Below are 14,857 nucleotides of genomic sequence, written 5' to 3' on the forward strand. Positions count from 1 at the left end.
AAGAGGCTGATCCCTACCTCACCACAACCTCCATTCCGGGAATTGTAGAGAGCAATAGTCACCCCAAGCCTCTTCTTCTCCAGACTAAACAATCCCAGTTCCCTCAGCCACTCCCCAGAAGACTTGTACTCCAGACCCTTCACGGCTTCACTGCCCTTCTCAGGACACACTCCACGGCCTTATATCTATAGTGATGGGAGCAAAACTGAACACGGTACTCAAGGTGCAGACTCACCAGAGCTGAGTACAAAGGGACAATCACCTCCCTGGTCCTGCTGACTGTACTATTTCTGATGCAAGCCAGGATGTCAGTATTTCCCATACAAGCCAGGATTCTGAGGTTTACATCTCAGTGATACAAATAAATCAGCCTCACCCTGATGCTCAGCCAGGCTTGGCAGGAACATAATATTATGTCTATACATGCAGTACTTCTGGCCTCTTCAGTCTTATTACACCTACTAATTCTCATATCAGGTTTTGTTGACTTCCAGGTCTTGCTGTACATCTTTGGTTCTGTAAGAGAAGCATTTCAAAAGCTCTTTTCTTTTTTTTCCCCAATAGAAAAAAAGGTTTGTACACACTTCAGGTATAAATGCCAGCAGATAAAGTACTCTTCTTTCCTTTCTGTGTGAGTTTCTCAGGCTACTGACAAAACAATTAATGCCAGCATCCCTACAATTTATAGGGACTTCTACTGGAACAGGTTCTGACACTCTTTAAACACTGCAAAGACTCTAAGGCAAACTGTGAGTTTCCCTTCATTCTTACAACCACCCTTATAAGAAAAGCCAAGGCTATTCTGCTGCATAAGCCAGGCTTATGATGCACTGAATTTCACAGCTAGGATCCAGCATGTAGAGAACGCCTATCTTTCTATGCAGAAATCTTAGTATCATAGAATCATTAAGGTTGGAAAGAGCACTAAGATCATCTAATCCAACCACCAATCCATGCCTGTGACCATTCTAAACCATGTACCTCAGTGCCACATCTCCAAGTTTCTAGAATGCCTCCAGGGCTACTGATTCCACCACTTCCTGGGCAGCCTGTTCCAGTGCCTCACCACTCTTTCTGAGAATGGGTGGATTTGGAAACAAATCACAGAATCACAGGGGTTGGAAGGAACCTATGGGAATCATCAGGTCCAACCTCCGGCTAAAGCAGGTTCCCTAGAGTACATTGCATAGGAATGTATCCAGATAGATCTTTAACATCTCCATAGAAGACAACTCCATGACCTCTCCGGGCAGCCCGTTCCAGTGCTTAGAAAGTCCAATGTATTTGATAAACTTTTAACTCCCTCACTTTGGCTTCCTGTGCAGGAAAATTTCAAGCTTTTACAATAAGATTCAAAGGAAAAAAATATATTTAAGCATCCAGATAAATGGCCTGATTGTCTGAGGAATTGAGCATGCAGCATGTCCAAAAATACAGTTTGGCACCGTATCAGTCATCATTTCAACATGAATTCAGAAAGAACCTCTGAAGGGTTAGGTTTTCTGTTTTGTTTTGTGTTTTAACAAAACCTGTTTCCCTGTGATCAGCACACAATTTGTCACCTCTCTGAAATGGAAAACTGGGGATTGGGGCTGCAATCCAAATTTGAAAATCATTCAGGCAAAAAGCAAAGTAACGCAATAAGATCGATATTCAAACAAAATAATAATCTCAGCAATAAAATGTTATCAGCTGTCAAAAAACATTAAGCTGTCAGTGTGCAAATGCAAGCTTTAGGGGATATTGCCATGTACAAATTTCTTTATTTAAAATTAGGCAATATACATTATCAATCCTAAGCACACTCTCAAATAAGTGTATTTCAAATGGATTTAACTATTTGAACTAACATCGTCTTTTCAAAAACACCAGCTTGTGTAGATAAGCAATACTGAACTGGTAGTGGAAAACTAGTAGCATTTGATAGCGGCCTTTCAATGTCTAAGAGGGAGCTACAGGAAAGAAGAGGACAGACTCCTTAGCAGGTCTGTGGTGACAGAACAAGGGGAAATGGCTTCAAGCTTAAAAAGGGTAGATCTAGGTTGTATATAAGACAAGGTCTTTTACACTGATAGTGGTGAGGCACTGGCACAGGTTGCCCAGAGATGTGGTTGATACCCCATTCCAGGAGACTTTCAAGGCAAGGCTGGATCAGACCCTGGGCAACTTGATCTAGCTGTGTATATCTCTGTTCATTGCAGGGCAGTTGGACTAGATAAGCTTTAAAAGTCCCTTCCAACTCTAAGTATTCTATGATTCTATGAACTACGGTGCGCCTCCTTTACTGCCAAGGACACTGGATGAGGACAGCATCACAGCTTACAGAATGCTGCCCAAGCCTACAAGGACAGAACTGCAACTCTGACACCAGCTCTATGCTGTTTTCATATTAGCAAAGATAACAAACCCAGACAGAGAGAAGGAGGCTGCTGATTCCTTATAGGCAGAGGTTTTGGAAGGATGTAAAACCTCTTCTTCCTTCCTGGCACCCTCGGTCAGTAGAGCCTGGTTCCTCTTACCTTGAGAAAATAAAGCAAGCAAAAAAACAAATGCCAACAAAAATCTTGAAAGGAAAAAATATCCCTTCAGGTTATGCTTTCTACAGCCTTAAGGAGGTGCACTGCTCATCTGTCCACTTGACCACCAAGAGCAGATGCGTCACTTGAAAGAAGTTACAGCAACGTGGATATCTTTCGAGGTTAAGTTAGAAGTGCCACTTGAATAATTAGGTGAATCGTTGAAAGGCATCTCATCTCAATGCCAGCAGTAACCCTACTATGCATCAACCTCATTTATTTAATCATACTTACACCATTCAGAGAACTATTTTGAGTTATAAAAAGAGAACTGACTATTTTACTAATAAAAGCATAATTTCATAGAATCGTGGAATATCCCAAGATGGAAGGGATCCACAAAGATCACTGAGTCCAACTCCTGGCTCCACATAGGAACACTTCAAATCCAAACCTTATGTCTGAGAGCACTGTCCAAACGCTCCTTGAACTCCAGCAGCTCAGGGCCATGCTCACTGCCCTGGCAGCCTGTTCCATGCCCACCGCCCTCTGGTGCAGACCCTTTCCCTCACCCCCAGCTGCCCCTCCCCTGACACAGTTCCATGCCGTTCCCTCGGGCCCTGTCGCTGTCACACAGAGTAGAACTCAACGCTGCCCCTCCGCTCCCTGTGAGGAGCTGCAGCCGCCATGAGGCCTCCTCTCAACTCCTCTGCTCTGGGCTCAGCAAACCAAGGGACCTCAGCAGCTTCTCACACATCTTGCCCTCTAGATCCTTCCCCATCTTTGGAGCCGTTCTGACACACAGGAATGTCTTAAATATCTCACACTCAAGGCAAATGGGAGAAGGAAATCAGAGGGTTTTTTGTTATGTGAGGGTGAGTGGAGACTAGAATCTGTAATAAAATGGCAATAAAATTGATATTCCTAATCTCCACATGTTTTCAGCATGGGTTGAGAGCCGGGTGACCTTCTCACATGCCCATGCACCATGCTAGTTTTGTCAGAGAAACTCCATCCTAAGTCTTATTAGTTGCTTGGCTAAAGGAACAACTTGTGCTTGTTATAAATGGATAGGAGACACTATCAGCTCATTACAAGGAAATGCACAGTAAGAGATACACCTGTAAAAGATGATTTTCATGATTCTGCAGATAGCACTGATGACCATTGCTGAGAAGTATCAGCAAGTTCCATTGTGAGTTTCATTTTTAGTGCATACACTAAAATGTATTTGATAATACATCTATCAGTGGTGGGGAGACAGTGAAATTCTCCCTTCCATCACATTCTGCAATTATTCAGTGCTTTCAATATATATTCCAGCACAGGGTTGTATGCAATCACCAGATGCAACATGCTGTATTTCTGCATGCACTGAGGGAGTACTTAAGAACGCCACTGAGTTCCCCAGGAGACCCCATATTTGGGGGTGGGGGGTTTTGCAAAGCATTTATTTTATGTCATCCACATTATCTATGGAATTGTTAGATGCCTAGCATAGCTACAGACACTTCTCTCTAACATTTAAGTACACTGTATTGATTTAATAGGCTTATTACCTGTAAATAGTACAGCAATTATATGCTAATGTGCTATGAAGAAAAAACAGGTCAGCCTTTAAAAATATTTAGTCATTATCTGCTTTTGCTTTACTTTGTTTATAAATGGGCAAAAACAAATCTTTTTTTTTCCTGGAAATACTGATAGGAACTTTATGATGTTTCTTTTAGTACTAAGCACTGTAGATAGATAGCAGGAAGAGCAAAGAAAAAAGCAGTAATTCATCCTGTGATCCTGGCTGCCGCTGACAAAAAAGTTCTTCTAAGAACACGAAATTCCTATGCAGTTGTTAATTCCTGCAGCACTCTTATTTTCTGTTCATTAACTTCCTTTTAACAATACCATAGATTATTTCCATGCAGTCAGAAAGAGAAAAAAAAAAATAAAAACAAAAGTGCAAATTGAACAGAAAACAGAGCAAGAACTACAGAATTTGTTAGTATAACAACGAAGCTCCAGGAACAGTAACATTTTCAAACAAATGCAGCACTAAATCCTCCTACGCTGCGGTGTAACAATTAATTTGTTTGCCTAGGAAACTTCTAAAGCTCTTTTAGGGGAAGAAAAAAAAATAAAATATACAACTCAACAATATCAAGGGCTGGAAATTCGTATCAAAAACTTCCTATAGCAAACAAGAGGGAGAGGGGAAAAAAAAATCTTTCAATGAAAAGACCACATGTTCAATTAAAAACAGTTATTAGCTTCCCCATCCCTATTTCATCAACATTGACCTTTGTGCATGAATTTTCTGCCAGGAAATTACCAAATTATTGAAAAGTCAAGGGGAAATGGTTTTAAACTGAGACAGGGGAGGTTTAGGTTGGATATTAGGAGGAAGTTTTTCACATGGATGATGGTGCACTGGAACAGGTTGCCCAAGGAGGTTGTGGATGCCCCATCCCTGGAGGCATTCAAGGCTAGGCTGGATGTGGCTCTGGGCAGCTTGGTCTAGTGATTGGTGACCTTACACATAGCAGGGGGGTTGAAATTCGATGATCACTGTGGTCCTTTTCAACCCAGGCTATTCCATGATTCTATGGTTCTATGAAAATATTGAAAGAGCAGCATTTACACATCTCTTAAACGAATACCTACAGAGTACTTTATACCAAGAAATCAGATTCTGGTGTACAAATTCAGTTTAGTAGAGAAAAACCTAAAGGTTTAGAACAGAGATACAACTGATCTCTAAAAACACCAAAGTTTTTGTTTGTTTGTTTGTTTTGCAAGAACTGTATTCAGAGAGACTTCCTGGTAAAAAAAAAATGAAAAGTTGTAGGAACATGGATCATAGCTTACTTCAGGAGCAACCAATTTAGTCTCTTCCTGACTATGTGAGTTACACAGAACCACAATGAATAAGGCAATACTTGTATGTGCATATCTACAAAATTTAGTCATTTTCACAGCAAGAATACATGATTACATAGATGTATTTAAGACAAAGAGGGACAGCAGAGTTTATAAAAGTACTGAAATATACTGTAAATGAAAGCATTAAGTGTCCACATCACTTTCTGATAACATACCCTAAACCCTTGTTTCACTAGAAGTTAAAGTCATAAAATCAAAGAATATCTCAAGTTGGAAGGGACCCATAAGGATCATGGAGTTGTATTTCATTATCAACACTACAAGTTTAAAAGAAGAAATCTTTCATACAGATGCCCTGTATATGCATCAGCGCCTGTTCATTTTTCTCCCTTCTAATTAAAAGACCATCTTAACTTCTGGCTGAAAATGTTCCTGCCCGGTGCAGTGTATTGCAGCGGGTTGCAATGACACAACTTAGCACATGTATCTGAAGTGAGCATCCTATCTGCATAGCGGTAATTTTGCCTAAGATTCCAATTTACTGTGTAATGCATTACATGGCAGAGATTCATTCAACTGATTTTTGTAATGACAACAGTAGCTGAAAAAGTACTTGTCTAGTAAATTGAAATGTGACATCTATATCAAGGTAAACATGAGAGTCCTCTGAATACTTCATTGGCAGCCACGCTATTTTAGCTTCAAAATAAATTTTTCCCAACAGCATCTCTTATTTCATTTCAAATCCATCAGCTCTTTTAGCTTCAAATTCCCAGAGCTGCCCCCTCCAGTTTTTAATCTTATCTTCCTAGTGTGAAAGTGCTGCAGACCAGCACTTCTAAACACAATAATGCAACAGCTTTTGAAAGCTATATAAATCATGTGAGAGACTATCCTATTAATTCCCCTTCTCATTACCAATTTTCCCCTTTTATTTACAGGGCTTGGGGACTTGACAATTCAGTTACTCCAAGGGAAGGAAGAACTTCAATTTCATTGGGACCTCCCCTCTGGCTCTTGACATTTACAGAAACATGTTGGACAATAACAGCCGGGTCAGCCCAGACATGGAAATTATGCTAAGTCCAAAACAGATCAATTCTAGTTTGTAGCTCTCGGATAATGACTTTGTGCTCAAGGCTCTTTACAGACATGCTAGCAAAAAAAAAAAAAAATCCATCTTCGGAGTACCAGACTAAGAAAATCGTGGCTGGAAAACAGGACAGTAAACTGATTAAAGGGCACCAGAGGGTAGAAAAGTAACTTTTTGTTTTTTCTTGCTTTCTACTTATAAAGGCTCATATTTTTTGCAAGGTAGGAAAGCAATCCTGTGAGCCGTAAAAAGCCAAGTTTCCTATTTTAGATGCAAACATCTACAAGGAACAGACACAGAGGAATTGAAAGCAAATAGTTATTAAAACACCATTGTTAAATTCAGCTAATTAATGGAGTGCAAGCCAGATGGTTTATGGGATTTCTGTATTTTAAAAATGAAACCATAGAGGAGGAGAAGATGGAAGTAGAAGTCATAAGCCATTAATGGTAGACTGTGGAAAAGTTTCATTTGACTTCTCTGAGTTAGGAGGACTGGCCTAAGCTATCTGGATGTTATGAATATTAGAATATTAAAAACAAATGTATCTCCAAAGGCAGCAAATTCTTGCTGATTTGACGGCCCTCTGAGAAACTCTCAAAGAAAACAACCATTTGGGTTGTGTCTCTCCAACCTAAGAAGAGATGTGACACACAAAAACACTGCTTAGTCAAAATTAAAAGCCAATTTTGCTAGAATATATGATCTGACAAACACTAATATCTGCAATGGTGGCCACCCAACAACAACACGCACCAGCTCCAGGTGCAGCCCAACCTCTCAGATCCCCATGTTCCCATCTCACACTTTTCCCTACTTTCAGAAAGGTATGGTATATGGTGCCTTCATGACAACCTACATGCTTCTGCCATCTCATGGGCTCAAAAGTTCCTTCCCATCCAAAAATAAACCTTTAAAGGGAGGATTACCCTTGGGCTGTGCTCCTTTCCTCCTTGTCACATTTTCAGATCTTCAGAGAGAATTAATTGGCTTTGTGGAGCATGAAGCAATAGAAACAGCAATGTTTCTAAACACCTCAATTAGACTCTGTTTTTAAAATCATTTTTAAATGTAGCAAATTATGGGACTTTAAAGACTTTTAACAAGTTTGCTTGATTCACTTCTATCAAACAAAGTTAGGGATACATTCCTTAGTACTTGCAGCAGCTTAAAAATATTAAAATATAGCTCTAAGTCTTCTGTAGGAGACTTCGAGGCGCACAGTAGGCAGATCTAAAAAGCCTTGTAATTTGCAATCAGCAATCATCATCCTGGTAACACAGTAAGAGGCTTTCATAACTCCACTGGTGTTTAAATTCATGAACCAAAACACGTCATAAGTTCTCTTTTATTGCTGTCAAGACCAACAATACAGATTCTCTTCATTACCCTTTTGTGACTTATTGGTATCCTCTGAGTGTTCAAGAGGGAGAGTTTGCTTCCTTGAACAGGAGACTGAGACTCACCCATTTTTCAGTTACAGAGACATAGCACATAAAGCAACAATCTTAATCCTGCAGTCAGAGCACACTGGTTCTTTATAACCAGAATTACACTAGTTCTTAATTATTAGACATTTTTAGCACAACAGTCATGGACGGTGACTGCTCCAACACAGAAGGAAAATTACACTTTCTGCCAGAAAACTGAGATTGCTTTGCCACGCTGTGCCAGTGGCTGTAAGGAATATAAATGAATTAAGGAGAGAACACATAATGTGTCACTGATAAAATAACCTGGCAACACGGAAGTATCAGTAACTACAGATCCACCAAAAGATCAATAAATGTGCAAATAGCAGCTTCTTTAGAAATCATTGCTCTCCCTCTGATCTGTGGTGACAACTCAGTGACAATATTTACTTCCTGCCTCCAGCTTCATTAAATAAATCAGACTATCCTCATCCACCCACAAAGCCATCTCCAGAAGTCTATGGAAAATATTGATTTTTCTTGACTATGTTCAGGTCAAAGATGCAATGCAATAAAATAGCTTAAGACAACTATTCCATTTCCAGCTTGTAATTAGAGCCTTGAAACTATGTTTCTGGGTCCTGGTTTGGGATCTCCTGTCAATTCACTTTGACCTTAGGCAGGCCACTTTCAACCCTCAGGAACTTGCCTCTTTCTATAAAACAAGCACATAATATCTCAGCTGGCTGCTTGTTTGGCTTTTGAGACTTATTGCTTTTTCAGGTTTTAATGACTTAATGAAATCCATTTCAGTTAAATTTCAACATAGAAAAGACATTAACAAGTAAAAACATTATATGTGAAAGATCATAGAATTGTTGAGGTTGGAAAAGACTACTCAGATCATCTAGTCCAACCATCAACTCATCATCACCATGTCCACTAAACCATGTCCCTGAGTGCCACATCTACACATTGCTTGAACACCTCCAGGGACAGATGATGCAGAGGAGGGCCTGTATGAGTGTCCCAATATGCCAAAGGAGGGGATCAGGCTCTCCAGAGTATGACTTCTGGACAAGGCCTGAAACACAAGGAGGAGGAATTTTTCTTCCATCACCTCCAACGGGAAGTCCGAAGGACCTTCCTGAGAATAGATCACATTTGAAAAGCAAAGACAGGCCTGAGAGAGTTAACATAAGAGCAAAAGTGATTTAAATTATTAGTTTCAGGTAGGATGCAGAACTAATTCGGAGATATCATAAAATCAGCAAGTATATTTTATATATGTACATGGCAGTGAGCTCTGAGCCCATGGAAATCTACTCATGCTGCTTCCATCAAAAGAACAATAATTGCAGCCTCTTCATCTCACTGTGATACATATAGTATGGTTTGGTATGAATGGATGCAGCAAATTAGAAATACAATTTATAATGAAATCAAATATTCTCAGATATGACTGATACCTATGTTTAATATTTAATACACAGCAGAAATATCAAAGCTCATTGTGCCAGCCTTTCTATATAAAATGGTTCTTATGGAACAGACGCAGAACTTAATCACTTAATCCTTTTTTTTCTTGTTGGATTCTTTGATCTTTCTTAGATTTTCATCATTATCAGGGAGCACTGTACAAACAAGACTCGTTTCTTCACCGCAGGAAGTTGATGTGTGTATGCCATGCAGCAGCTACAAGGAAAACCCTTGATGAACATTCTACACACACAGAAAGAACAAAAATCCTCCAGATTCTGAAGTATATTCATGTTAAAAGAGTTCACTGTAGAAGAAAATATTTGCTGGCCTCCTCAACAGAGTCTTATTTGGTCTTTCATTGTTATGCAAGGTTAGACAGTGAACTACTGCAATGTAAAGGACCAACAGAGGAATTCTTATGTAATTCCAAAATCTGAAGAAGAAACCTTATCAGTACATTCATGTCCACACCAAGCCTGACAGCAGCACCAGGTGTTCTTGTTCCTCCAGACAGGAAGAAAGAGGCATCTAAAATGTTGTAGCAAGCCTCTGATATTCCAATCAGCAGCCTGCATTAGGATCAAGCAAACATTAGCAATGCGCTAATCTGTTCCACCTTCCTTCCTCATGTTCCACCTTCTTTCCTCATGTTGTCCACTTTAATTTTTTGGACAAGAAACTGAGTTTTGTGGCATTTCTATTATAACTTCCTTCTAGCTTAGGGGCTGAATATTTAAAGCACTGCAGTGTGCTGTTATGAAGTGTCAAGCATCCTTAACTACCTTGCACATAAAAGATTCACAAATTCACATGGAGTCCTTGAAACATTTGGAATTTGAGCCTCAGCTTTGAACCAAGGAGAGCTATCATCTCGCTTCCCATTTCTGAGAGTACAATCCGTGACAGCAATGTGCTGACTGTGCTTGCCTAACTGTGATTTCAAGGTGATTTACTTTTTTGGGGCACTGTACATCCACCTGCTGTGAGTTAAACAAAACTTCCATCTTTCGTTATCGTTCTGGTAATCACATCACTCTGGAAGTAACCACATTTCATTCAGACCAAAAATATCCAGCCTATCACATGAAAGTAGATATTTTTCTCCCTCTTTTCCTTATGGAGAATAGATGAAGAAAGGGACAGTTCTTGAATCCTGGTGCCAACTCTACATATATTCTTCAGTTTCGGGCTAATGTGTCTGTTTTCCCAGCAGTGCTCTATGGAGCAGCTGCATCCCAGATACTGAGAGCATCAGCTCTACAAAGCCTCAGCATTATTTTGGAGACAAAACTGCTATTCAAGAGTGAAAAATCAAAAATACAGGATTTCAAATCTTCCAATCTCATTTTTCCTAGGTAGGATATGAGATGCACATTCCGGTCATTAAACTGTCTGTTCAGAATATATTTATAGGAGTTGTACAAGCTACAATAGCTCCTGTAGAGGTGGAGAGCTTAACTCCCATGGAAAAACACCCAAATTCCTGTGAAACCACATTTACCATCCAGCTGCCACTACCTTATCCTGTACTTTAAGGTCAGTCCCACAACCCAGAATCATAGAATGGCTTGGGTCGGAAAGGATCATCAAGCTCCAACCCCCCCCCTGCTGCATGCAGGGCTGACAACCTCCTCATTTAATACTAGACCAGGCTGCCCAGGGCCCCATCCAACCTGACGTTGACCACCTCCAGGACGGGGCTTTCCCCTGAGATGCAATGTTATAGACACACACACACACACCAGAGCTAGCTTTAAGCTTGTTACCAGATGGGCTGCCCCATAGGCTGGCTCACTCGCATTTCTCATAGTGGGAACAAAGCACAGCTTCTGCAAGAGTAGACAGCCAAGAGCTCCCCTTCTATGTCCAAAGCGCAAGTGCTGTTGGAGTGTGGCCTTTTGTGCCATTAAGAAACATAGTGACCAACCAGAGAGATATTTTCCAGCAATTCGAAGACATGGTTTGATATTGTATCAATTCACTGTGAGCGAAGCCCTTTTTGGCTTCTCACTTAACAGAAAGTTGACATCCACACACTGCCCAAATTATTCATGTCTTGGTGTAAGCAAGACCATTTCAATTTACAACAGGTGTAAGGCAGCTCTCAGAACTTTTCTGAACAGCAAATGGCCATCAGCAACAAAAAGCAACATCGGATGAAATAAAACTGCATCCCCCAATGAAAGAACGTCTACGAAGTCTGACATCTCTGGGATCCTTCTCTGTTAACTTTGTACCTTGAGCATCTCAAGCCTAGAACGTAGTCTCTTGTAAATAAACCCCAGCACATGGAGGGATTTTTATCTCTGGATAAAGAACAGAGAGGGGACACTGACTGTTTCTGATAGCTGGCCTGTTTTACCATACCTAATGATGTAAAAAGATGCGAGATGGGCACTTTTTCTGGAATACCTGGTGCAAAAACACATGTAGGAAAGAAGGAAAATAAAATGTATGACAGTAGGAGAACATTTCTTCCCACAAATGCAAAGATGTAAGTTAAAAAATAACAATAATAGTAATTAAGAAATAATAATAATAACAATACCAGAACAGGCATCTTAAAATATTCTGTAACCTGAAAAAGACAATTAAGGGATAACAGAGGGGTTCAACATCATGGCTGGAACCCATCCTTCCAACTCACTGCTCCAACAGCTCTCTGGCTTTTAGTAAAATTCAGTTTTCAAATATGGAGTAGGATTTTGCAAACAACATACCCAGAGCTCTTTGCAAGCTTACAAGCTTCTCTCTTCGTTTTTTATTTCCTTTATTTTTTAAAGAAATGTGAGATTTTGAAATAGCAGGGATTGCAAAGCTTCAGATCGACAAGAAGAGAAAGGGAAAGCGACACCGAATGAAGCTGTGTTTTATTAGCTGTACAAATACAGCCACCCACACACACACACATTAATGCAGTGAAACAGGTTGACGTTGGTATAAAATAACTTGCCCTTCTTTAGCTCAGAAGAACAGAATAAGCTCGTAGAATACCTGAAGCATTAATCTTACAAGTATTTTAAAAGTGAAAAAAGAAACCACGCTCCAGCTCCTAGCCCTAATGTTTTCAGGGAGTTTGTAATAAGCTCTACTATCTGATTTTAAAAGCCAGTTTTCTGGTGTATGCACACAAGGAATTAAACCGATGTTGCATTTAGAAGATGCTTGAATCCAATTAGAGCTCCAAGTCAAGACTGTCAGCTATGAAAGAAATATTTACAGTAGCTGGAGATTAACCTCCATTGTCTGAAAAGGAAACCTGTCTTCTGACCCATGGGCAGCTAGGTCCCAAGCTCCCATGCAGAGCACCAATCCAGATGACCCTGAGCTCCAGGGAACCACAGACTGTTCATCCATGTTGGCACCATGTCTTCTCGATTCCCCTTTGTCTCTGGAATCCTCTTATCTCAGTTTTATAGGTTAAATATCAGTAGTTAGCTTACTTTAACCAAAAATATAAACAAGGATTAACATGGAAATGCAACTAGGATCATTAAATGCTTAGCAACCTTCTGAATCCTCATCCTTTACTCGAATGCATGCTTCCAGAGATGTTTTGCTCCCACCAAGTCTTGAAAATCATTATTGGGAAGAATTTCTGAAATCTGAAATTCTGAGAAGTCCTTGGATTGCCAAATTCCAACAACAGAAGGCTTAGCATTTGTTTTCCCGTTCTCTCTCAGTGATCCTTACATACTCTCCTGTAACCTCAGCGTCTGGTTTCTGAAAAAAGGGTAAAAATAAAAACTCGATTGCTCCTTCTCCAAACTTTCAGAAACTGAAACAGAACTTTACCACCTTAAAATGAGATGTTAAATCGGTACAGTTTATTACACATCCTGCTCCTACTGCTAATGAACAGTTCAAAGACATCCATGTTCTGCAGCTCTACAGGCACACGATGAAGTAGGAAAACCAAAGGTGATGAGCTACTACTTGCCATTACACACTGTCAATACAAAAATAAGCACACAGGAAAGCTACCAGCTGCTCCCATGACTCGGGTTAACTTGTCTATGTAGAAAATAACCACTGGGAAACGGAACACTATGAGATACTTTGGCATAGAATCAGTGTGAGGGCATCTATTGGAAGAAGAACAAAAAATAATTAAAAATTGGTAGTAAAATGGGTCAGAGCAAAGGAACATCTCTTAAAAGCATTAAACTCCTGTGCTTTAGTTTATTCCAATCATGCACAAAAGCTAAAAGAGGCAGATTTTGAGTATCAGTGATCTGGATCAGCAGCAGCTTTGCTGTGCCCCTACCAGTTAAGATCACTGTGGTTCAAGAAGTGACTCAAGGATGGGAGATGAATTTTGATAAAACCCAAAATCTTGGAAAAAAACCTTCCATTTGATCATCCTAATAAGCAATGTTAAAACCAACATTTTTCTGGATGATATCTCTGCCAAGCATTATTTATCTGAATAAAAGCACGAATCTCATCTCTTTCTGTATGCAGAAAACATGCTGAAAATATCTGCCTGATTATTAGATTATTTGAAGACGCTAAAAAATTCAGCTATCTCCTAATAAAATGGTATTCTCTTGGGAGGACCGTAATGAGAATTTTCATAATTAGGCGACAAAAATCAGAAGTAATACTTCTTGTTTGTTGAATAGAAGGTATCTGGTGCACTTCGATTTATAACTTCACACTTCACTAATTCAACAATACGTACTTTGACGTTTTTTGCATCATATAAAATATCAATAGAAATATAGGCATGGGAAGTTAAACGGATCCCGATTTGATTCTATCATCATCCAGAAAGCCATTAAACAAATTCATTGTTGCTGAGTGTATCTAGCAGCAATTGTTTGAAATCCCAAGAGAGCAGGAACTGACATCCCCATCAGGAGGGGAATCAAAATCAAACAGCAACTGAGCTTTCTTCAGCTGCAGCTCACCAAGATGCAAATGTGAAAAAATTAGGACAGTATTTCCAGCACTATCATGCTACATGATTCGGAGGATCTATAATGTTCACTAGGCATGGTTATGGAAACTCCTAATTTTGGAAAGGTTATTTGTGTCGACAGTAAAGACAACCACTTGGTTTATAAGCAAGGAAGGAATTCCTCTCTGTGGCATTACAAATTTGCTGGGTTTGACTGCATGATATTTTTCCCAAGAATACGTTCTCCATTCCCTCTATGCTTTTATAACTTGAGTTTTCATTTTCCAGCAATATTGAAAGGAATTACTGCCTCATGTGCTGCTTTCAGACCTTTCTGCATCTTTGCTTTTCAGGGCTTTTCTAATAAATCTCTGCTTTCACCCTCTCCTTTATGACAAAGCTGTCCTTCAGGAGCGGTGATGAGCATGCCGGTATTTAGAGTCTCCCATCAGCTTCCTTCTTCCTCCACTCCCAGTTGCACCGCTCTAGCAGAAGAAATTGATGGCAAGGGATACTGCTCCAAACAAGAATTACTTGAAAAAGAATTCCTCTGTAGATACTTAACAGTACATTC

The 14,857-nt window shown here is 39.8% G+C and overlaps 1 protein-coding gene across 4 annotated transcripts in view; it reads right to left on the reverse strand.

Moving 5' to 3' along the window:
* TRAPPC9 (trafficking protein particle complex 9) overlaps positions 1-14,857 on the reverse strand; it is a 474,624-nt gene that overhangs the window by 167,840 nt on the left and 291,927 nt on the right. The window contains exon 22 of one of the 4 annotated variants that reach the window (XM_040690622.2): positions 12,143-13,103. The exons of the other annotated variants lie outside the window; for them this stretch is intronic. Coding sequence (XP_040546556.1) covers positions 13,090-13,103 — 14 coding nt within the window. The 3' untranslated portion in view covers positions 12,143-13,089. Of the gene's footprint in view, positions 1-12,142; positions 13,104-14,857 lie in introns of those variants that run through there. 4 annotated transcript variants of the gene reach the window in all.

This window comes from Gallus gallus, chromosome 2 (genome assembly GCF_016699485.2).
Source record: "Gallus gallus isolate bGalGal1 chromosome 2, bGalGal1.mat.broiler.GRCg7b, whole genome shotgun sequence".
NCBI classification, from domain to species: domain Eukaryota; kingdom Metazoa; phylum Chordata; class Aves; order Galliformes; family Phasianidae; genus Gallus; species Gallus gallus.